This window comes from Hippocampus guttulatus, chromosome 2, assembly GCF_054856545.1.
Source record: "Hippocampus guttulatus isolate MCC_2025c chromosome 2, RoL_Hgut_1.0, whole genome shotgun sequence".
NCBI lineage: Eukaryota > Metazoa > Chordata > Actinopteri > Syngnathiformes > Syngnathidae > Hippocampus > Hippocampus guttulatus.
In genome coordinates this window covers 20,523,770-20,545,924 of record NC_141262.1, presented here as the reverse complement: position 1 = coordinate 20,545,924, position 22,155 = coordinate 20,523,770, and the positions used below count along the sequence as shown (strand labels likewise).

The 22,155-nt window shown below is 42.2% G+C and overlaps 1 protein-coding gene across 3 annotated transcripts; it reads right to left on the bottom strand.

Annotated features, from left to right (window-relative positions):
* Positions 1–120: 120 nt before the first annotated feature.
* LOC147208861 (uncharacterized) lies at positions 121–21,759 on the bottom strand. Of its 3 annotated transcripts, none has more exons than XM_086101259.1 (17): positions 21,301–21,757; positions 20,585–20,696; positions 15,780–15,993; positions 14,874–15,016; positions 12,667–12,829; positions 12,512–12,567; positions 9,253–9,443; positions 8,899–9,009; positions 8,620–8,745; positions 7,830–7,928; positions 7,574–7,732; positions 5,084–5,523; positions 3,738–3,901; positions 2,234–2,297; positions 1,967–2,160; positions 1,706–1,794; positions 121–722 (listed from the first exon to the last, which is right to left on the bottom strand). In XM_086101259.1, the coding sequence occupies exons 1-17, from the start codon at positions 21,535–21,537 to the stop codon at positions 624–626; spliced, it is 2,661 nt and encodes an 886-aa protein (XP_085957385.1). In that variant the 5' UTR covers positions 21,538–21,757; the 3' UTR covers positions 121–623. The 3 variants fall into 3 exon arrangements, with proteins under 3 accessions (XP_085957385.1, XP_085957386.1, XP_085957387.1); XM_086101260.1 differs by having other exon boundaries at positions 20,654–20,696; XM_086101261.1 differs by lacking the exons at positions 121–722; positions 1,706–1,794; positions 2,234–2,297 and having other exon boundaries at positions 1,998–2,160; positions 21,301–21,759.
* Between the last annotated feature and the right edge of the window lie 396 nt (positions 21,760–22,155).

The window sequence follows — 22,155 nt, the reverse complement described above, 5'->3', positions numbered from 1 at the left end:
AATTCTAATTGGATTGCAATTTAACTGTGACAATGACCTTCTCCTGAGGTTAAGTAATCACTTCCGACCACATTATCGTCATCAATCTCAAAATCCAGATCAATTTCATCAAGGCAACAATAAAAGTGGACATTTTGTTTTATTTAAAAAAAATAAAAATGGCACTGAAACTTGACATTTCAATGTAGTTAACATTTGACACTTTTCAAGTTTTCTGCTTATGTGATTTGTAACAATGACATCATCTCTTGGTGGAAATAAATCCTGCCGATCAGGATACAAAAAGTCAACCGACTGATGTGTGAAAAAGTGACACCAAAACATTCATGGAAAAAAAAACGTGAAAGAAATTAAATGTCTTCCTTAAGGTGAAAAATCACAGTGTCGCAACAGGAATCCCCCTCCACACAAAAATAACGATTATTCATTTGAAACAAAATCTGATACAAAATTCACATTCATGTTTAATATGAGGTAAAAGAAAAAAAAACCATCAGAAATTGCTGACTGGCGCTGAGGTGGTTTGAAAGTTTAAGGCATTTCACTGTGATTAATAAATAATTATACATGATATATATATATATATACCACAAAAAAAACTGCATTAAAATAAAATTCACAGATTAGGCGATGAGGTTGGTCACGTTCTGCAGGGCGGCAGCACTCCGGGTCAGGGAATGCTCGTGAGGGAATAATTCTCGCAGGAGGAATGACAGTAGCATCTGAAAATAGAGGGGGTGGGGGGAGCCACCAATATACTCAAAAATGATTTTTAATAGATTGAAAGCCTCATTACTTTCTCAAAACCCTACTTTGAAACCCATTTAAAACCCTAAACCAATTAAATTTCTACTTCAATTTGCGTTTGAAGATTCAAATTGGAATCTTCAAACGCAGGTCTGAAACCCAACTTTGAAGCACAACGTAATATCCAACTTGGAAACTCCCAAACTAGCTTGAAACCTTAACCCTGACTTGAAAGTCTTCTCAGAAAGGAAGAGAAAAGCTGTGCATGTATTGGGGCCAGCTGATTTCATTGGTTGACATTAGCTCTTTTTAAATCGACAAACATTTCCAACATGAGAAAGATGACATTCAACCCTCACCCACAAAAAAATGTCACATGTTGCTTATTTTTGTCTGTTTTAAAGGTAACTTTTAAAGGGAAAATTGTAAAACCATTAAACATGCTGCCTGTAATTCTTTGTAGCATTAAGGGATCAAAAAATAAGTTCTTCTATTCATATATACAGTCATACATCGGTATTCCATCATAATCCGTTCCAAAAGGCTGTTCGAAAAGCGATTTGTTCGAAATCCGAAACCATTTTATTTGCTCATGATTAGGGGCTAATACACTATGCAGAAATAACAAAAAAACAGTCAGATTTGCGTAAATCACAACAAACACGTCTACTCAGAATGAACGCTACACGAGGAAGCGTCACTCCCTCGTGTTAGGAAGCCGAGAGGAGTCGAGTGTGTATTCAGGTTTGCTCAGTTTGATCGAAAACCGGTTTTCGGTCGAAATCAGAAGCGTAAAAATCTCACATTTTCTGTTTGAAATCCGATTTGGTCGATAACAGAGACGTTTGAAAACCGAGGTTTGATTGTATCATATTTACATTGCACCTTTCTGATCCATTAATTTTTGTACTAAGTGCTTGAAATATAAATAAACCAGTCAAAAACAACAGTTACTTACATAAACAAGGGCCTTGTTTTTCTCAGCGTCCTGAAAGAGATTAAAAACGTTCTCCATGTCCGTCTTCTTGAGGACCAGATAGTGCGAATCTAACAAGAGGGAGGGGAGAACATTACAATTAGAATAATTAATTATATTATAGTATACATGGACTGTCGTCCACGATATAAAAATCCCTATAGAGTGAGAAATGAAGTAAATGATCGTAAACACAGGTAGCGAGTGCCGAGCTTGCATGTCAAGTTGCGGCACGACGCCTACATCGAGTGCTGATGAGGTTGTGCGCTCGCTCGCGGGTCTCGCTTTTCTCGTCATCCGTGCGAGGCGGTGGCGGCGGCGCTGAAGGAGAAGCGGCCGCGGGGGTCTGCGGCCACGCTTTGTTGCATAGGGTTTGGATGTACGCCGCCATCTGCTCCTCGCTCGGGTTCATCTTGTTCAAGAAGGAGTTGACTTTCCTGCACAGACCAACAGCGTCGGCGTCAACAGAACGGCGGGATGCAACTAGCAGGAAGTGGAGACTACACTCACTTTTTCAAAATGGGCATGACGGGTTTCAAAATGGCGTCAAATATGTTAATGAGAATGGAGTTTCCTATGAAGACAACAACAGGGTTAGTGAAAAGACTGACGCCCTGAGTGCAAGTATCTTGTTGCGCCACAGCATGCTGAGCAGCACTGATCTCGACTGGCTGGAGATAGAACACAATCAAAAGCAAAAAAAAAAAAAGGCAGAGAAGGTCCCCTACTAAATGACAGTAAATTGATGGTTCCCACAGACCAGAGAGAATACTGTATATTTGCATAGGTATTGTAGTATACTCTGTTTGTACGTGTTGCTGTTCCTTGTGTGTTAAAGTAGCAGTTGTTTCAAGGTTTACAATTACCGTAGTCGTGCCCGGGAGCACCAGGTCGCCATTAAGGATCACCATCTTTGCATTTTAGGACTAAACACGAAAGGCGACACCTCTTGGCGGTTTACCATAACATGACACAAGCCACAAAGGCTCAGCACAAGTCGTCATCGCAATTAAGCCAAGGCAAACTTTCTTTTGACGGCACAGCGTGAAGTTGTTTAACTTCCAACTGTCGCTTGTCGCCGGAGGCCAACATAACCTTCAACAATCAACATGCTATGCAAGTCATCTAAAAATAGGTACAAGATGACTAAACGCTTGCAGCGTCTTTGAGATGGAAATGAGCTACAGGAATCACTCGCATATTCACGGTTCATCATTCGCAAAGTTACTTGCTGAACCCCCAATTTGCATTTTTTTTTTAGACGTACTTCCAACGGTTCGGAAAAGGTCAAATTAAGTCAACCTTTCAAGGTTTTAAAAGCATTTATGTTCCTCCTGAAATTTCACTCCAAGGTTCAATATCCTCAGATTCTTTTGAGTATGCTATTCAAGTGATACATCTTGACTTAAGAGCCAAGCTTTGTATGATGGGGAGGAGCCAAGTTTAGCCTGTGTGATTAGCAGAAGTGAGCCTTAGCTGCTTGTGAAAGCCCATTTTCGTGCATGTATACGAAATCAAATCATCTGTAAATCATTTCTTTTTAAGGTCAATGTTGTAAAATGTGTTTGAAATATTTAACTGTTTATGTACAAAAAAAACAATGTGGGAAAAAAAAAAGATTTGTAAAAGTGTAAAAAAATGTACGATGGGAAAGCTAAAAGTCAGAACAACTGCACGTGTGACATCACAAACATGGCCGGTGAGTCTGTGTGTGAGCTTCTGTGTGTGAGTTGTGGCCTGCGGCAGCTCCTTGCAGGCATTTTTTTTGTGTGTGTGTATTTGACCGTTTGTTCCATTCAGCCATCACTGAAAGAGCATCTGCAACTGACTCCCTGACGTCTGTCGAGCGATAGCATATCTGAACATCGCTTGGGGCACAACTTTTAGCTTGTCTCAAAAAAAAAAAAAAAACTCAATTGGAGGACTGAATAGAAGAATAGAAAAAATGAATAGAAGCTGTCAGGTTTTTTTTCTTTTAGCTATTGTATAGGCTTTGCTGTTAAAAGGAACAAACCTGAAATTTCTTTGAGCAGATCAAAAATGGCTTTGGTGGCCTCAAGCTGCTCCCAGGTGCCTTGACTCCTGGCCTCATCCCCCTTGGCCGGGACCACCTGCTCCTTCCCTTTGGATTTGTAAGTCCCGCAGGACAACCTGGGGCTTGTCTTCTCTTTCTTAGTCCTTTACAATCAAGACAACAAAAGTCAACGTTAACTCACTTTAGACAGTTCTAACAAAAATCGATACAGTGATCCCTCCCTATTTCACGGTTCGTTTATCGTGGCTTCAGTGCATCATGGTTTTTTCAAACATATTCATAAAAAAATAAAATATACATTTTTTTCACATACATGGTACATATACATGGTACTGTATATGTTGCTCTATGTGACTCGCTGTTGTTTTGCTGACTTTCGCAGCTTCTCATGGACCGTTTGCGGACTTAAAAAAAAAAAAAATGTTAATTGGTCGCTACTTCGCGGATTTTCGTTTCTTGCGGGTGGTTTTGGTCCCCATTAACCGTGATAAACGAGGGATTACTGTAGTTCAAAAAAATTAAATAAGCACTTTATGGTAAAAAGAGCACAATAATGGCACAAACAGGAAGATTATTTCCTTTTTTTTTTGTAATCGTGCACTTGCTAAAGGTTTAGGGTTGCTGTTTGCTGAATCTTTGTGCTTTTCTAAACCACAATAAATAAATGAATCCAGATGGCATCCCAGTCTCCATTTATTAATTTATTCCAATTATTCATGGAACTATGTTCCATATCAACCTTTATTACTGTGTTAAATGGCAAAAGTTGAGTTGAATGGCTTAACACTGTTTTGCGTCCAGTGCTTGTGTGCCGATGTACAAGCAATTTATTGAGAGAATCCGCTATCTAATATCATCGACATGCCTCATGTGACGGTGGTTTATTTGTATTCACTGACTGAAGAAAATACTAAATACAGTTTTCTTGACACATTTGCTCATGACTATGTACATGCTAGATGCTTTTTTTTTTTGCTATGCTGATTATTTGTGTTGTTACAAAACCACGGTGAATACATCCAACCAGAATAATCAGTATGTGTTTGTTAACTCTGAACCTAAACATCTGAACGACCAAGGGCTTCATATAACCCCCGTTTTATTATCTCGGTCGTTTATGTAACACGGTTGATGATTGTGTACATGCTAGATGTGTGGTGTTTGTTCTTTATAGTGGTCTTACTTTAAGTGTTTTGCTGCCATCTTGTGGCATCTATAGGCAATTACAAATACCCTATGCGGCGGGACGGTCATTATTCGGAGATTTTTTGCTTTCTTCTTGCGCTCTCCTGATTGGTGGAGCAGCTAGTTACAGGTGAGCTAACCTGGCATTGAAGTGCAACCACGACGGGGCATTGGTGGCATCCTCCCCATGAAGGCCTCCTTCGCGGCTGCAGCTTGGCGACGCGTACTCCAACTGGGATGCGTCCTCGTCGCTGTGGTTTTTGAGAGAGACCAGAGACTCCTGCGATCTGGATCGGGTTAGTCCCCTGAGGATCATTTTAAAGTGCGTTAAAGGATTTTCGGAATCCTCCCCTTTTTCCTGGGCACAGCTTCCAATGGAAGAGTCTGAGTTGAAACGTGGGCGCGGCTTCTTTTCGGTTTCCTCGTCGTCTCCCTCAGGCGTCTCACATGAGGTTATGACAATGGTGGGAAGTGAAACGGCGCTAACGATGCAGCTCGTCTCAGAGGAACTGGGGAAGATCTCTGAACCTTCTGCGGATGTGATGATTTCTTTGGAGGCTTCTGTCGGCGGAGTAGAGCTCTGCAAGGAAAATAATCAACTTTGGTTGAAGCGGCAGGAATGAAAACACATCATGACACATTAAGCGGTTTATATCCTTGATCCAGTTCAAGGTCCATATAGATTGAATGTTTACAAGTCAGGCTTTTCTTTTCACTACTGTATGACACCTTTGCACACGACTGGGACAGCTCCAAGTTACCGATGAGGCAAAAACGTGCACTAAGAGACAACTGTCTGCATCTAGTTCTTTTGTGCTCAGATTAAAGCAAAAAACTGCTTCCAATATTAGTTATCAAACGTGCCCCTTTTTATGTATTTTTCATCTTAACAGATTAATACTTTTTTTCTGAATTGCTGGTCCCTCTCTCTGGAATGACCTCCCACTAAACATTCGGCAAGCCTCCTCGCTGCCCATCTTCAAAACCCTCCTCAAAACTCACTTGTATTCTTTGGCATTCGACTCAGCATGACTTAGATTTGTTCTTGGTTTTACTGTTTGGTGCTTTCTACCGCCTTTATTACCGATTTGTCTTACTGTTTATTGTGCATGTTAAATTGCTCCATGTACAGCACTTTGTATGCAGCGATGGCTGTTTGAAAGTGCTCTATAAATACTGTTGACTTGACTTGACTTGAATTGTATTGGTGTAATTTGCACAGTTTTTAAATAAAAATGTTGAATTTATTGTAGTATTACATAAGAAAATTCTGATATTTCAACGGGAGTGTGTTCACTCCCTACATGTACTGTATATGAATCTTTATCATTTAAAAAAACACACACTTGTTTTCAGTTTTAGTGGATTTTCGATCCAAATTTCTCTAATGGCTCTCAGATGTATCATTTCTACAACATTATCTTATTACTGAGCAAAAGTGATCCGATACAAAAAAAAAATAGGTCTGCATTTTTCTGAGGATGATTGTATCTTACCCAATATTAATAACAATCTCAAAAATACAATGTCTGGGCATCATAGCTGGAGTTTAAAACATTTTTACTTCAGCAGTAGAGTGCTGTTTACCCCACAGCCCACTAAATAAAATATGCAAACACATTGCAGACTGCGTATCCCCTACAGACACCACTAAAAATGACAAGTTTATTTGCCTTTTCTTTTTTTTTTTGCACTCAATTTCCTTCAGTGCTTCTCCATTGTGTGCATGCGGTGTGGCATCTAAGAGGGACAATACAACCAATTGCTATAAAAGATCTGCCTATGCATGAGTAGCTCTTTAGATTACTTTGATGCAGCCTATTCCTGAGCAAGACACTTTCTTCAGAACAAATTGAAAAGTGTCTGTCATTCAACTGCGGGTCATTTGAGTAAGGCGGTCGGTGTAAAACAATCAACATAAGAATGACAAAACAAGAGCTGCATCAAAAATGTGGCTTTTGCAAAGATAATGCTCACCACGTTTGAGTGGTATGGCCAGGGAGATTTTTTTTTTTTACCTTATAAAGCCAGATTATGGAGCACTCTCATATTGGATTTGATGAGATCATGCAGGCCGAGATACAGCATTTCCCCGTTACATCGTAAACTGTTAATATTATGTCCCAATATTTTGGACATACAAACACTACAACGCAAGTTAAAAGAGCGAGACAGTGACAACAGGCGCGAAGGAACACTTAGAGTGTGTTTGAATATTTAACAAGGTCTGCGGGGGCTATAGAACAAAAATACACACCCCAAAAAAAAAAGGGAAAAAAAAACCTTTTGTTATTTTCCACCTATAGCAGGTAGATTTGGAAGGTATCACCCACATTAACTGTGTTTCAATGCACTGTATAGGTAAAACAATTCACTTATTGTGATTTTAAAAGAAAAAAAATAATTACCGGTAGTTCAAATTAAGTTTAGTCGCGAAAGGGTTCAAATACAGAAAAAAAAATCTAAAATGCGCTATAGAGTTTGAAAAAAAATCCAATCATCATCTTTTTTTTTTCAAATGTATGTACATTACCACCCACCCCACTCCCCACAAAGGTGGCCATAGGATAGTGCAGCCCATTTGGTGAGGGCGAGTGTTGTCATGAAATACCTAAAATGAACTAGGTTACCTCTTCGTCCTCTTGTCCAGGTGTCAAGAAGTAGGCCAACCCGCTCAACAGGCCCCACACGCCTCCGTAATGCTGCTCTTCATTGAGCAGCTTGTCCAGTGGACACAGAAACTGGAACACCGGTTGCGTGTGTCCAATTAGAGTGTCACAAATTAATTCCTGGCAAGGCAAACAAGACGCTTAGTAAAGAGTAAAACAATCCAATTAGCTTCTCGTGTGCGTGTCTATGTTTCTTCTTCTTCTTTTTTTGTTTTACCTGAAGGAAGTGCTCCACGGAAACTTTTGCTGCTTCTTTAGCCTCGTCATTGACCTCAAGCTCATTGACCTCCAAGATCATGGGCAAGCTGGTGGAGTCCTGAAGAAAAAACAAAAAAAATAAATAAAAACAAAACACACACACACACCTCTGCCAGTGGAATGCACAGACGCAGTTGGAAAATGCGGTGACTGATCACCTCCAACAGCCTCTTAAAATATCCACATCCACCTTTATTTTTGCATATTCTCTTTGTGGCAAGCTTCTTCTTCCTTGACAATCATGCTATGTTTTAGCTGGTTCAATAAAATAAAATACAGGACAGTATATTGTATAAGACTGCTCATAGCCTGATACGGGGTTGCAGTTTCTCCCTTGCAGCCTGTCGATAGATGTGTGGTGCTCAATCGCTCGGTGAAAAGAATTGTTAAGAGTATTTTTTTCCAGGATGATTCACTTCAGTCCTGTTGCTTCATGTGGGGTGGGCCTAAGATGCCACTAAAGATCCTTGCAGTAAAGCCCTGGCTAATAGGAAAGCAGTACTTGGTGTCAAGGAGGTATATATCTTGAGGTGGTACGTCTCTTTAAGAAGAAAATAATCTCACACACTTTTTATGAAGACACCTGGCATCCGTTTTAAATTGTGTGTGGGGGAGGGAGGCACAAGATTTTCTCTAACTGCTCCTTTTCAAACAGTTTTATATGCACAATGAGGTCTGATTCAAATGGCAGTCTTCAAGAAAGAGATCTGAATGGCATTCAAAGTGGGATGTGGAGAAATCCAATTTACCTGCCACCCGTTTCTGAAATAAATGACATCTGTGTACTTCTTCTTGATGTCCCACTGGAAGTTTTCAGGGCTGTCCCTCTCCTCCAGGTGAACCGTGAAGATGAGCTCTTCATTTTCCCACTCAGCCTGAAGCAGAAACAGAGAGAGTGAGACGGAAAGGGGGAAAATATGTACACCTACTCAAGCCGAGCTTCCAAGGACAAGCATTCGCATACTCTCTGCTGACAAATAACAGGCCCCGCAGGACATTCCAGACTGTCAGTGATATTTAGAACTCACATGAGGGATGCTGACAGCCCAGCGGCCGACGCGCCACATTTCATAAGACAGCTTGAATTCCATCATGTCCTCTTGGACGCTTGTCAGGTAGTTCTCCAGATCGCTGTCCTCCTAATGGTGTTTGGCCACAAATCAACAATGAGTCGTCCTAGTTTGACTCCGGATCACACTACATTGTGTCTTGCATCCGTGTTTGACATCCTTTATTGAGCCAAGACGTGCAATTTTTACCAAACAAAAATGTCCCTACTTGCCAGAAAGGGATTTTTTTTTTGTGAACACCTTATAAAAATCCAGTCTATAGAAATCCCAATCTAGTGATTTAGGGAGTGAGCAATGATGGGGAAGCCTCACCCGGTCGGAGTCGTGCTGGCTGTGCACGGAGCCCTCCCGGCTGCTGGCCTCGTCCTCGTTGGCCGCGTCTCCCTGGGCCGCTATGATCCTCATCACCAGCTCCCGCTCGAGCTTTTTCATCTTTTTCTTCTTGGCCTTCTTGGTCTTCATCTTGTCCACAAATTTTGACCAGCCCGCCTTGAACTTGTTGCCTGACAGAAGCAGATTAGAAAACATGTGGACAGACGTGTTGCGAGAGGAAAAAAACAGAAGCAGCTCCTGTACTGTTATTATTATTGGCATTATATTGACATAATTTCTACCATGACTTTTGAATGAAGCAACAGCAACAAACGTGTTAAAAATGAATAATAAGTTTGCAGTAAGCTGCCGGATAAACAACCCAACTTGCTCATGATGTGTGGACAAATACATCTCATTAGAGCGCTTGTTTGTCCACATTATGTAAACTCGGGCTGGTGTTGCATAAATATGTACAAGGCTCATTACAAGCGTATCATTATTTGCTTTATTTCACTCATCGATGCAGTTTGCGGCGCGCTGGCGTGACGACAGCGAATAAATGAGTTGACATTAGCTGCTTGGACAAACAATGGAGAAACTAATTAAAGCATGAAGCGCCCCGGTTAGTACAAACGTGTCACGAATAAAGACGACACCACACGGCTACTGATTAAACCCGTCCTACATTCACAATCCGAATCGTAATAATGATCACATCTGCTCTCCCAGATGTCGGCGCCATCTTCCCATTTGAAAACAACCCTTCAATGAAATGTGCTTTTCCTCAAGGTTGAAATGAGAATAAAATTCAACCTTGTCCCGACTTGCCTCATTCTCATCCAACTATGACAGGTACACTGATTTATAGCTCAATTCAAATGTGTTTAAGTTGGCTTTGGAACCCAAGAAGCGATCCGGTGAGAAGACTTAGAGAGGAGTTCTTGTCCTTGTAGATGTTTAGATCAGTGATTCGCAACCACAGTAATGTACCGCTGAGAGATTAACCAATTGCATGAGGCAGATGATAACTGCCTGTTCATGTGTATATATGAGCTCACCTAAGGAGAAAATAAACAGACGCTTCTTCGTAAAGAAGCCATCAGGTTGCAGCTGAACTGTGCCTCTCATTATTCTCAAAATGCTAGTTTCGTCTCATATATTAGAGGTCTTTATGTCCTCAGGATTGCCACTTTTACCATTCGTCACTAGAAATAATAACAGAATACTAGGAAAGGGACGTTTAGTAGGCTCGGCACAATACAGTCAGTACAATACGCCCTCATGGGCCGCGGTTTATCAGTTTTCATATTGAGATGATGTGTGCGTGTACCTGTACTCACATTCGTAACATTACCGGGCTTCAAAGTAAAATGTAAAACTAGCACTACGAACATAGGGTTTGAGGGGCGCAACTTTAAAAGCATGGCTACATTGACATTTCTGGGGTGGACTAATGTTGGCTTTACCGTCGAATATAAGGACAAAGAGAGTGAAAACTGTTGACATACAATTTACTGGGTTGCTCATTGTTCCGTGTTCTGTACGTCAAGGGGAAAAGAGCCTTATGCCCAAACCCGTGTCCGCATTCTGATGCAACATTTGCGACACTATCCAGTGGTAGCATTTATTGCTCAAGATTTGCAGCCCTTTTCTGGGTTTGAAGATTTGTGCTTTGCCCACTTCCTGAAAGTGTGCTTTAAATTCAGCGTGTTTTGATTGATCGCGCCTGCAGAGTGGGTTGCTGGTATGACCAATTGACAGTGAAACAGAAATAAGTTAGTGTATTGTTCGGTACACCAAAAAAAAAATCAATTTTTGTTGACAAGTTAAAAATTTTAATAACATTTAAAAATGGAGGTAATTTTGAGAGTAATGTTTTTGCTAAAAACATTGACCCAAATGTACAGAACCATGGCCCCAAAAACTGTGACAAAGAGTACCGTGTGTTAGTTGTACCGTCCAGCCCAACAGAATACATGAAGAGATACAAACAATAAATTGGCTTCAACAATGGGTGCATTCATGAAGCCATTTCACTCCATCTGAGCATTACCACTGCTGGAATTTGATTAATTTTAACGAAGAAAGAATTTTTTAAAAAAGGATTTCAATAGAGCGCAAGATGCAAAATCCTTTTCAATCTGCTTTAGCTCTTTGTACAATATTCTGTTGTCAGTCTGTTGATAACTGCCAGTCTTCGCTGGGAGGATGCATTTAAAGCCAACAGAAGCTTCATTAAAATACATCCAGCCGCTTGTCAACAGGACTTCAAGCGCAGGATTGCCTTTGCAATAAACAACACAGGCAGTGAGAAGAAACGCACGCTTCTGTGCTTTGTCACAAAACATTAGCGCTTGTAGCGCGGGTACAAAAAGAGCAACGGAACACAACCCAAACACAACCCGTCTCAACCACAGATCGTCTGTCTCCAGATAGAGACATGCAAGTCACCGTCAAACACAACGGGAAACTCTTCAATTATTCATTCACAACAAAAATATTGCTTTTCGCGTCTGTCGATGTGAATGCCCGTTTATATTTCAAAATGGACGGAGCACAAGCGACACACTAAGAACACTAGAATAAGGTCTCATACTTTTTCTGACCAGTTGCTCGTATTCTCAATTCAAGTAAACCTAGATCAAAATGGAAAATGCAGTTTGGCCCGAAATGATGTATGAAGGCTCCTGGACTGAAATGTGGAAATTTTGGGGGGGGGGGGGGGGGAAATGTGAGACGTGAAGTTGGAAGGGCTTGAATTGGTCAAGAAACATTGAAGGAGCGACAGTAAGTGCCAAAAAAAAATCTGGTCATTTGGGAATTCTGGGAAAAAGAGGCAGAGAAGGTCCCTACTAAATTGCAGTAACAATCATCGTTGCCACAGAGCAGGGAGAATATGTGCCCGCGACTCTTGACGTACGCCCTGTTTGTTTGTGTGCGTTGCTGCTCTGCGAGTGTGCTCCGGTATCAGTTGTTTGAAGGTTTATAATTACTAGGACCAAGTCATGTCTGTGCTAATGTCCATAACTATTTCAGTTAGCGGCAGAATTTCATTTGATAAAATTAAGGTTTAGCTCAATATTTTGATGTTTTCATTTACAACTTTTACTTTGATTTTTTTTTTTTTTTTTTTTTTATGGGCGTTTTGTAATCGGGTTTTCAGTAATCTACAGCTGGAAGTGACAAACAACTTGAAGCAAGACTGCCCGGCCTCTTATTTGGACATGTAAAATGATGCTCCAGAGTTCAAACAGACCTTTGCCTTTGCCCTTGATCCTGGTGCTGGTGGATACTTCCACTCCCTCCAAGTTCCTATAAAAGCAGAGACACGGCAGTCAGGACCTACGAACGCACGCATGCCGACAGATGATCATGAATCAAGCTGTGTGTGGAGTGACAGTGGCAACCCACACTTGAGCGGTGTCGTCCTCCTGCGAAGCCAGAGAGATTTGGTCTGGGTCAGAAGCGCATAGCTCTTCTGTCGAACCTTTAGTTGAAACGCTGTCAAGTTGGCTCACCACCAGCTGGTTCAGGTTGTCAGGGTCAGACAGCCATGTCACCAACAGGCCCAAACCTGAGGATGGAAGGGGGAGAGAAAAGGCAAAAACACTCACTTACACTTGATCGGGTATACAAGCACCCTCCAATTCAACAGAAAATAAGAGAGAGAAAAGAAATTTAAATACAAAGTGAACACGAAATCGCAGTTCGTTTGTGCCACAGTTAGATCACCGATTTTAAGGCAATGGCTTTTAAGGGTTTCTCAAGTATGAAGTCACGGATGTTTGAGGGTTCATAATCACCAACATCTATGCTAATTTCATTTAAAACCCACCTATGGTATTTCGCCTTATATGGTTGAACATGTTATTTAAAAACATTTCAATAAAACATCAGTTAATATAAATGTGTTACGTTTTCTTTGGTTTGATGGGTCAGTTTTAGTGGAGTGACGAATATACAGCCTGAAACAAGCACATGGTGCCGCTGACCTGGACGGCTGCGAGCGAGTCTTCTTTTCCTTTCCCAAAAGTGATGTTATAGAATAGCGTCCAGAAAGTTACTTTCTTTGTTGCCACATTGAACATCTATCTCCGAGGATGCACGTCAAAACAAAACAAAACAAAACGTTCTGAGCAAGAAACTTACTTTTAAAAAAGATTAATCAGCCAGACGTAATGAACCGATTAAATGTGTCTTTTGTCGATAAGAGTTTAAAACAAATGCCGTTCTTTTTGAGTCAACAGTTCATCTTGTTGCAATGTATCATTTATGCTTGGGAGAAACGAGTGACATGTGCGCAAAGACATTTTTTCGTTGCACACAACTCAAAGACTATCGATCAACAAATTATAGCCTCCTAATGTGTTGTACAGTTGAAAACAAGTGCCACTTTTTTTTTGTGCCTCCAATTAGTCAAAGTCCGCACATAAGTCTTTTGGCTAATTACAACTGATATAAACAGCATTTAATGTTGGAGAAAATCGCCGTGCGATATTGCCAACTCAATTATACGGCATATGAATAAAATGTTTCATCAATACTTCTTTGGGTGCAAGCCAACAGAAATAGAAAGAGCCTGCACTTGGGCGATAATTCTTCAATTAGAGTCATAAAAGGCATTCAGTGTAAATGCGGCGCAATAGCAAAAATGAAAAGATTTTATGTAGTTGCTTTAAAAGACAAAGAAGCCCTAAAGGGAGATTATAAATCTGTGAATACAGACTCTTCTTTTAATGTGATTTTGGGGCCTTTTTTTAAGATCTTAAAAAAAAATCCACTGACAAAGAATTAAACTATAGTATGTTATATAGAGAGAGAGAGAGCTCTGCCAAGGTGGAACAAAAGAAGGGTAAGAGGCAGAAAAATATTTCATAAAAGTGGTGGGAAAATGTGGAATGCACATATGTATTGAGGAGACAATTTTGGAGTACATAAACTCACTCTCTGCCGCACTGTGGACAGTTCTATTTGTCAACAGGAAATCAATCGCTTATTGCCATCAAGAAATATCTTTCTCAAGTACGTTGTTCTGATGGGTAGGCGTGCAAGTCGGTATTGCCCAACTTGTCTGCAAAATTCGAGATTGTAAATCACTTAAAGGACAAACAGATCACTGAAGATAGCGCTGTTGCATCGCTTTGGAGTTGAGATCAGCAAAGCTTTTGAGTAGAAGGACAAGATCAGGTGGTGAATATCGACTTTTCACGTCAATTACCTGGGAGAGAAATGCCAACATGATGGTAGTCCGACGCTGTGAGTGTTTAGAGAGGCAGAACGCGCTCCCCTCTTATTAGTTTGCCTTTCAGAGCTGTTGAGCTTTTATTGTTATTATTCTCATTCAGAGTTTCTTTCATGTACAATTCACCGAAGGTACTGGCAAAGAATGGCAATCTGGAGGTCCGAGAGAAGCATTTTAAAACAGCACGCCTGAGCTACGATAGTGAACACGCAGCAAAAGCACCTCCCATGCATCCGTGTCAGGTCTCGATGAAGGTAGGCAGTGATTTCCTTTTCACAAACTCACCTATTTTTCTGTTTCGTTCACCTTAGGGGCCGTTATGGCTGTTGCTCATTATGGCATGCATGTGTAAGTGCTTCCTGAAATGGTTCCTTACCCTTTAAAGCAACTATCTCACTTAGGGCACAGCGGGCCATTTGCTGGCACCACAGGTGTTCGGGCAGCAGGTTCCGCACCAGAGCGTCCGAGAGCTCACGGAGCAACGCCATCTCCTCGGTGCGGCAGCTCAACAAAGGCTCCCTGAAAAGATATACAAGAGCACAGGGTGAAAACATGGCGGGATTTCTAAGTGTCCTTCAATGCTATTCATCCCTACGGGGGTGAAAAATCACATGCGCTAAATCGTCAAGGTGCCACTTTTTAAACCTTTTTTCGCCGGAAAAAAGCCATCACTGCAGGTAAAAATCCAATAAAGCGCGGTAAATTATTCATGGACGATAAAACATCCGGAGGTATTTATAGGCACGTTATTGAGAGCAAAGAGCAGCTGAGACAGCAATAATTGAAGATGGGGTTTTTTTGGTTGTTTTTTTTAACTAAAGTAATGCACAGCACAGCCTCCAGCACGACAAGCCGCGCTTGAATTTTAATATGCTGGGATTTGGAGCACATTTCTTGATTGAGCAGTGTTTCCACGGCACTTGTTTTACATTAGAGAAATTTTACAGTACCAAATACAAATGTCAAACTGTATTCATTCTAGATACAGTCATGTTTTTTGTGTGAAAATTTTTCTGAAAAATAAATAAAAATAATCCACAATAAAATCTTTTGTGGCCCAAAAATCTATTGTTTAATACCATGACGAGCAGAAGGTTCAGTAAATAACTTTGTGAATGCTGTTTTCTTGTTCTGTGGTGTGCTTTGTCTTGAGAGCTTTCTCATGTAAAATATGAGCCTTGGCGCGATAACGTTTGAAAAATACCGCGTTCATGACCCCTGATGACCTTGTGAGGGTACGCGTAAAACCCCAGCAAAATTCGAAACGCGAGGTTCTGTTCACCTGTCTGGTTGCTTGGCGTCGTGCAAGTGCTGCGTAAGAATGCGAATGGAGCCCACCACCGTTTGGCACACATCCAAGTCCCGCGTGAGCTGGATAATGCTGTCGATGACATAGTCAAACTCCTCACCCAGAGCCCGGCGCAACGGCTGCCGCTCGCACGGCTCGGGAACGTCATACCACGGCAACACCAGCCGCGCGTAGGCACAGTGGAACACTGCGGAGATCAAAGTTAGAATAGTTTGGGAATTTTCATTGTCGTTTGTTTTCATTTCATTTTGATGTTCTTTAGTTAGTTTTAATTACTTTTCTGAACAGGTTTGTTAGTTTTTATTCATTTTAGCTTTATTCAAAAATGCTTCGTTTTTGGTCTTGTTCTTATTTGTTTGTTTGTTTTTTTTAATTTTGAAAATTTTGTGTACTTCTTGTGTCAAAGAGTGACAAAAGCTGGAATGAAAAGCCATTCCAAAACACGCAATATGGAAACACGGCTGTTGCCGAGGAGAAACATCATTTGGTGGCGCTTTTTTATTTGCGGCCACTAAATGACGTCGTTTCGACGGGACACACAGGAAAAAGATCACAACTCCCAGACGACTGTTCCACCTTGTTCCTTCCCACGAACGACCGAGCTCGAATGCCAAAATAAATATATCTTAAATCAACCCCTGAGGCACGTGTATTAAATTAATTGCCAATTATGAAACCAAAGGACATTTTAACATAGATAGTTGTGTAAATGTAAAAAAGTAGTTTCAGTTCATTTTTAAGAGTTGTTTGAAGTCTCGCCATTGCGGTCACCGAGCTTAGCGGGTCATTGGCAGGTTGCAACAGAGATGGAGAGATTGGAAGAGTCACACAGAGCCATAAGTGCACCAAACTGGTAACCAGTCCAGTAGACAATTAAAATACTCATCTAGATTCTGATACCAGGACTTGCTTCCAAGATCCTTTCAACAAGTGCAAAATATTGTGAATCCCGAATATGATTAATTTTCAGAATGAAACCAAAAAAAATGCATCCTCGATGTCTTTCAACAAAAATGGATGGATGAAACTAAAGTTGAGTTTGTTAACATTTCCCTGTAAATTATCTTATACATACACACAATGTGTGGACAAATACATCATGAGCACAAAAGAAAAAAACAAAATAAATTTGAAAATAAAAGTGTTTTCGTTTTACGAGTACACTAATCAGGGTTACGAGTGCCATTACTTCCCACTCAGAGTTACGACATAGTCTGCGGCCGAGTCATGAAGAGACATTTATTAAAGGCGGCGGGCGAAAACACACGCCGGTGAAGCATGCGAAGCAGGCATGTTACTTCCCGTTCTGTCTTATCTAAGAATGGGATACATCTTTTTGGTAGGTGGGGTTTTCCATTTTTTTCTCTTGCCTGGACGCCCCTCCTCAGTGGAGGTAACATGACCTCCTTAAAGTGTGTCAAGTCACAACACAACACTGCATTTGCTGGCATAACACAGTTAGAAGGGAACCAATGCGTTGTAACAGCACAGATTTGATTTGTTTCTGGGCGCCGACAGGTATGGCAGCCTCGGTCACACGCTCCCTAGTATTATCCCTGTTTTTGTCATTTTCGTTAGTTTTTGGCGACCCTGAGCGGCTTACTTACACGAGGGAAAAGTTGCTGCGCATTGGGGAGTCTACGCTCGGTCTTTTTTCACCAGCACGCGAAAACCCACAAGGTTTTTCGGAGCTAATCGCGAGCGGAGCGGCTGCGCTGTACGGAGCATGGAAACGCCGCCGGAGGAGGGGGAAGAGAGCCGGCGTGCTCGTCAAGCTCCGGCAGCGCGGATTTCGAACCCCGCTCCCATCGATCCATCTTGCTAATCTACGATCTCTGCCAAACAAGATGGATGAACTTCTTCTCCTCACAAAGACCAACAAAAACTTTGCACGTTCTGCTGCGCTCTGCTTCACTGAAACCTGGCTCAGTGACCGCCACCCGGATTCCGCGCTACATCTACCCGGCTTCCGCCTTCTCCGAGCCGACCGCGACACGGAGCTATCAGGGAAATCGAAAGGTGGCGGGATTTGCTTCTATATCAACGAAGAATGGTGCACTGATGTCACGAAGCTCGACGCACACTGCAGCCCGGACCTGGAGTCGCTGTCTTTAAACTGCAAGCCATTCTACTCGCCACGTGAGTTCACCTCCTTTTTACTAATCGGTGTTTACATTGCGCCACAAGCTAACGCTAACACGGCGATACAAACGCTAGCCGAACAAGTAAACAACCTCGAACTAAAATACCCAGAGTCACCCCTGATAATTTTGGGCGATTTTAATAGAGCACATCTTAACCGTGAACTTCCCAGATATAAGCAGCACATCGACTGTTGCACCAGAGAAGGCAACATTCTAGACCACTGCTATACAACAATCAAAAATTCATACCGATCGGTCGCCCGTGCAGCATTGGGTCTTTCTGACCACAATTTAATCCACTTAATACCTACATACAGACAGAAACTCAAATGTGCTAAACCGGTTGTTAAGACTGTGAAAAAATGGACAGATGAAGCAAAGCTAGCTCTACAAGAATGCTTAGACTGCACTGATTGGGGCGTCTTTGAAACTTCAACGGGCACACTGGATGAATACACAGACACTGTAACATCATACATCAGTTTCTGTGAGGACATGTGTGTACCAACGAAGTCCTTCCGCTCCTTCAACAATAACAAGCCATGGTTTACTCCCAAACTCAGGCAACTCAGGAAAGAGAAAGAGGCCGCATTTAGAAGTGGAGATCGGGCACTGTACAAACACGCCCGAAACCAATTGACAAAGGAAATTAACATCGCTAAGAGAAGCTATGCAGAGAGGCTGAAAAACCAGTTCTCTGCTAACGACTCTGCATCTGTATGGAATGGCCTGAAAGCAATCACTAACTATAGAATGCCATCCCCCCAAACAGTGGACAATAAGGGTCTTGCTAATGAACTAAACATGTTTTTCTGCCGATTTGAAAAGGACACCCCCATTTCCCACTCACACCCACCTCTACCAGAAACTACTCTATCTACCCCCCCACCCTCTTTTTCTCCACTACAGATCCACGAACAGGACGTGAGACGGCTCTTCAAGCAGCAGAAGATCAAGAAAGCTGCGGGGCCCGACAAAGTGTCCCCCTCCTGCCTGAAAGTCTGCGCTGACCAGCTGGCTCCGGTCTTCACACAAATCTTCAACAGATCTCTGGAGCTGTGTGAGGTCCCATCCTGCTTCAAACAGTCTACCATCATCCCAGTTCCCAAGAAATCGGCAACATCGGAACTGAACGACTATAGGCCTGTCGCCCTGACGTCTGTGGTCATGAAGTCCTTTGAACGCCTTGTGCTGAACCACCTAAAGAACGTCACCGGACCCCTGCTGGACCCTCTCCAGTTTGCCTACCGGGCAAACAGGTCTGTGGAAGACGCGGTCAACATAGGTCTGCACTACATCCTCGAGCACCTCGACAGCACAGGGACCTATGCAAGGATTCTGTTTGTGGATTTCAGCTCTGCGTTCAACACCATCATCCCGGAACTCCTCACCCCCAAACTTCTCCACCTCGGTGTGTCCCCTACGATCTGCCAGTGGATCCTCAGCTTCCTGACGGGACGGACACAACAGGTGAGACTGGGAGCAACAACATCATCAATACGCACCACCAGCACTGGAGCCCCACAGGGATGTGTCCTCTCTCCACTGCTCTTCTCTCTCTACACAAACGATTGCACCTCAACAGATCCAGCTGTCAAACTCATAAAGTTCGCTGACGACACCACGGTCATCGGTCTCATCAAAGACGGCGACGAGTCTGCGTACCGCCAACAAGTGGAGCAGCTGGAGCTCTGGTGCAGCCGACACAACCTCGGGCTGAACACGCTCAAGACTGTAGAGATGATCGTGGACTTCAGGAAACATTCTTCTCCACAGTTGCCCCTCACACTATCCAACTGCCCCGTGTCAACCGTCGAGACCTTCAAGTTCCTGGGAATCACAGTCTCCCAGGACATGAAGTGGGAAGTCAACACCATCTCCATCCTGAAAAGGGCGCGGCAGAGGATGTACTTCCTGAGGCTGCTGAGGAAGCATGGCCTGCCACAGGAGGTGCTACGACAGTTCTACACGGCAGTCATCGAATCAATCCTGTGTTCTTCCATCACGGTTTGGTTTGGGGCCGCCACAAAAAAGGACAAAATCCGACTTCAACGGACGGTTAGGACGGCGGAAAAAATCGTTGGCACCGCCCTACCCACTCTTGAGGACTTGCACACTGCAAGAATCAAGACAAGGGCACGGAAAATCCTCCTGGATCCCCCGCACCCTGCCCACCACCTTTTCCAGCTACTCCCCTCAGGCAGACGCTACAGATCCATGCGCACCAAATCCAGTAGACACTTAAACAGCTTCTTCCCTCTAGCCATTAACTCCTTAAACAGTCACTGACGTAGTCACTCTTCTTGTACTACAAATACTGCTACTGGTTACTCTAAAATGGTTCAATGATTTGTTGTTTACGATGATACTAATGCAGCGTGTTATACCGGAGACAAATTCCTTGTGTGTTCTACATACTTGGCCAATAAAGATGATTCTGATTCTGATTCTGATTCTGATTCTGATTTTAAAAATGTATTTGTTAAAACCATGGTTACCAACCAGTGAGCCAGCAAACGTGAGTAAACGGACACGAGATGGTCATTAATCAGTATACATGCTTTTTGTGAGATTTTTTTTTCCCAATATGAAATATTTACCAAAGTTCGGAAATAACTGCATGAAAACACCCACCATGCTGCAGAGATCTTTTGACATGAGGATAGCGGCGCCCCAGAGAGCCCCCGGCGTCGTCATCGTTACCTTCTGCAGTTAAGTCGCTACTCAAGCGTTCATCAAGAGTCTCCTGGGAAACACACAAAGTCATGAGGGCCCTGATCTACACTTCAACATTGCAGTGGCCTCAAACATTTTGAACTTACTGTCATAATATTAGTATAAAATAACAACGGATAGTTTTCAGGTGTCATTCGCTAATTTAGCATTTCTTTGGTAATCCGTTCAACGTGTTTGCAAAGGCGAGGTGACAAGTTGGCCAATGTTCAGTAATTTTGGTGCTATTTTATTCCGTTTGTTTGTTGTGTGGGAAATAAGTTTTAGCTTCAATCTTTAATTAAACACCGTGATGCAAACAAAATGCAAACATCAATCAACTCATAAATGAAGCTCTTATATAAATTATTTAGAAAAGATTATTTTATTTGTTCATGATTGCATGATTGTAATTTTAATCGTCTTTTTTTGGAGTTTCCATATTTTGTTACAGCTGCAGTTGATAAGTGTTCCATAGATCAAGTTGAGAATCGATCAGGTTTTAAACATGTACTTCTACTCAAGTACAGGGAGAGTACATCTCTGTATCTCCTTAACTCAAGTAATTGTACTTCTTTACTTTTCTCCACAATTAAGTCTAACCGTCAATTTACAACTCGCAGTGTTTGTTGGTTCACCTGGAGAGGGTCGTCGTCGGTTTGCGTGCTGCTCTCCCGGCCGCTGTTGGCCAACAAAAGCGGCGCAGAAAGGCAAAAAAAGAAGAAGCAGACAAAATATTGAGCCAGAGTTCGACCCGACTCGGTCAAGTACCAAAGAAGGCCCAGCGTCACCGCGATGGACACGCGCCATCCAAACATCTTTTCCTCGTCCGTTTCCTCCTCACCACTACCTCGCTCGGACCCAAGTGCCAACATGGAGCGGTATCCGGGCCGCTCGGGCCGGCAGCATCGCGAAAACAGGCGCCGAAGAAATAACGTTGGCGAAACCAAGTCGGAAAACACAAATGAAGTGGCAGGGAAGCAGCAAAGTTTGGCGAACAGTCTACTTGGACGGCGCGTGGTGATTGGCTAAACCAGGCCCGCGTGATACTTCAAGGGGAGGGCGCCTTCTACAGGACACATTGTGTCACTACTGAAAATTTAATCAAAGCCTTGACTAGCGAGCGAGCTCGATAGATAGCTGGATTGATAATTTATTTTTTAAATAGATGTATCCCCGATTACATTAATTGATTAAATAAACATAATAAGATAAACATATTAGATCATATATCAAAAGACATAAGTCTGATTTCTCTGTACAAGGCATTTTGCAAAATCTCTCACAGTGATAATATTGTGGTTTCAAAATATCCATCTCGACCTCTCCCGATTAATGTCCTTGAGATATCTCATGTACATAGTTTTACACCATTTATCAAAACGATCCTTGAAGCAACAGTCTTGTGTTTTAATGAGAAAAAAATGTATAATCGCATAATCTCCACATTTCCATGAACATGCTGATTTTGTATTTTGGGCTCATAATAATCA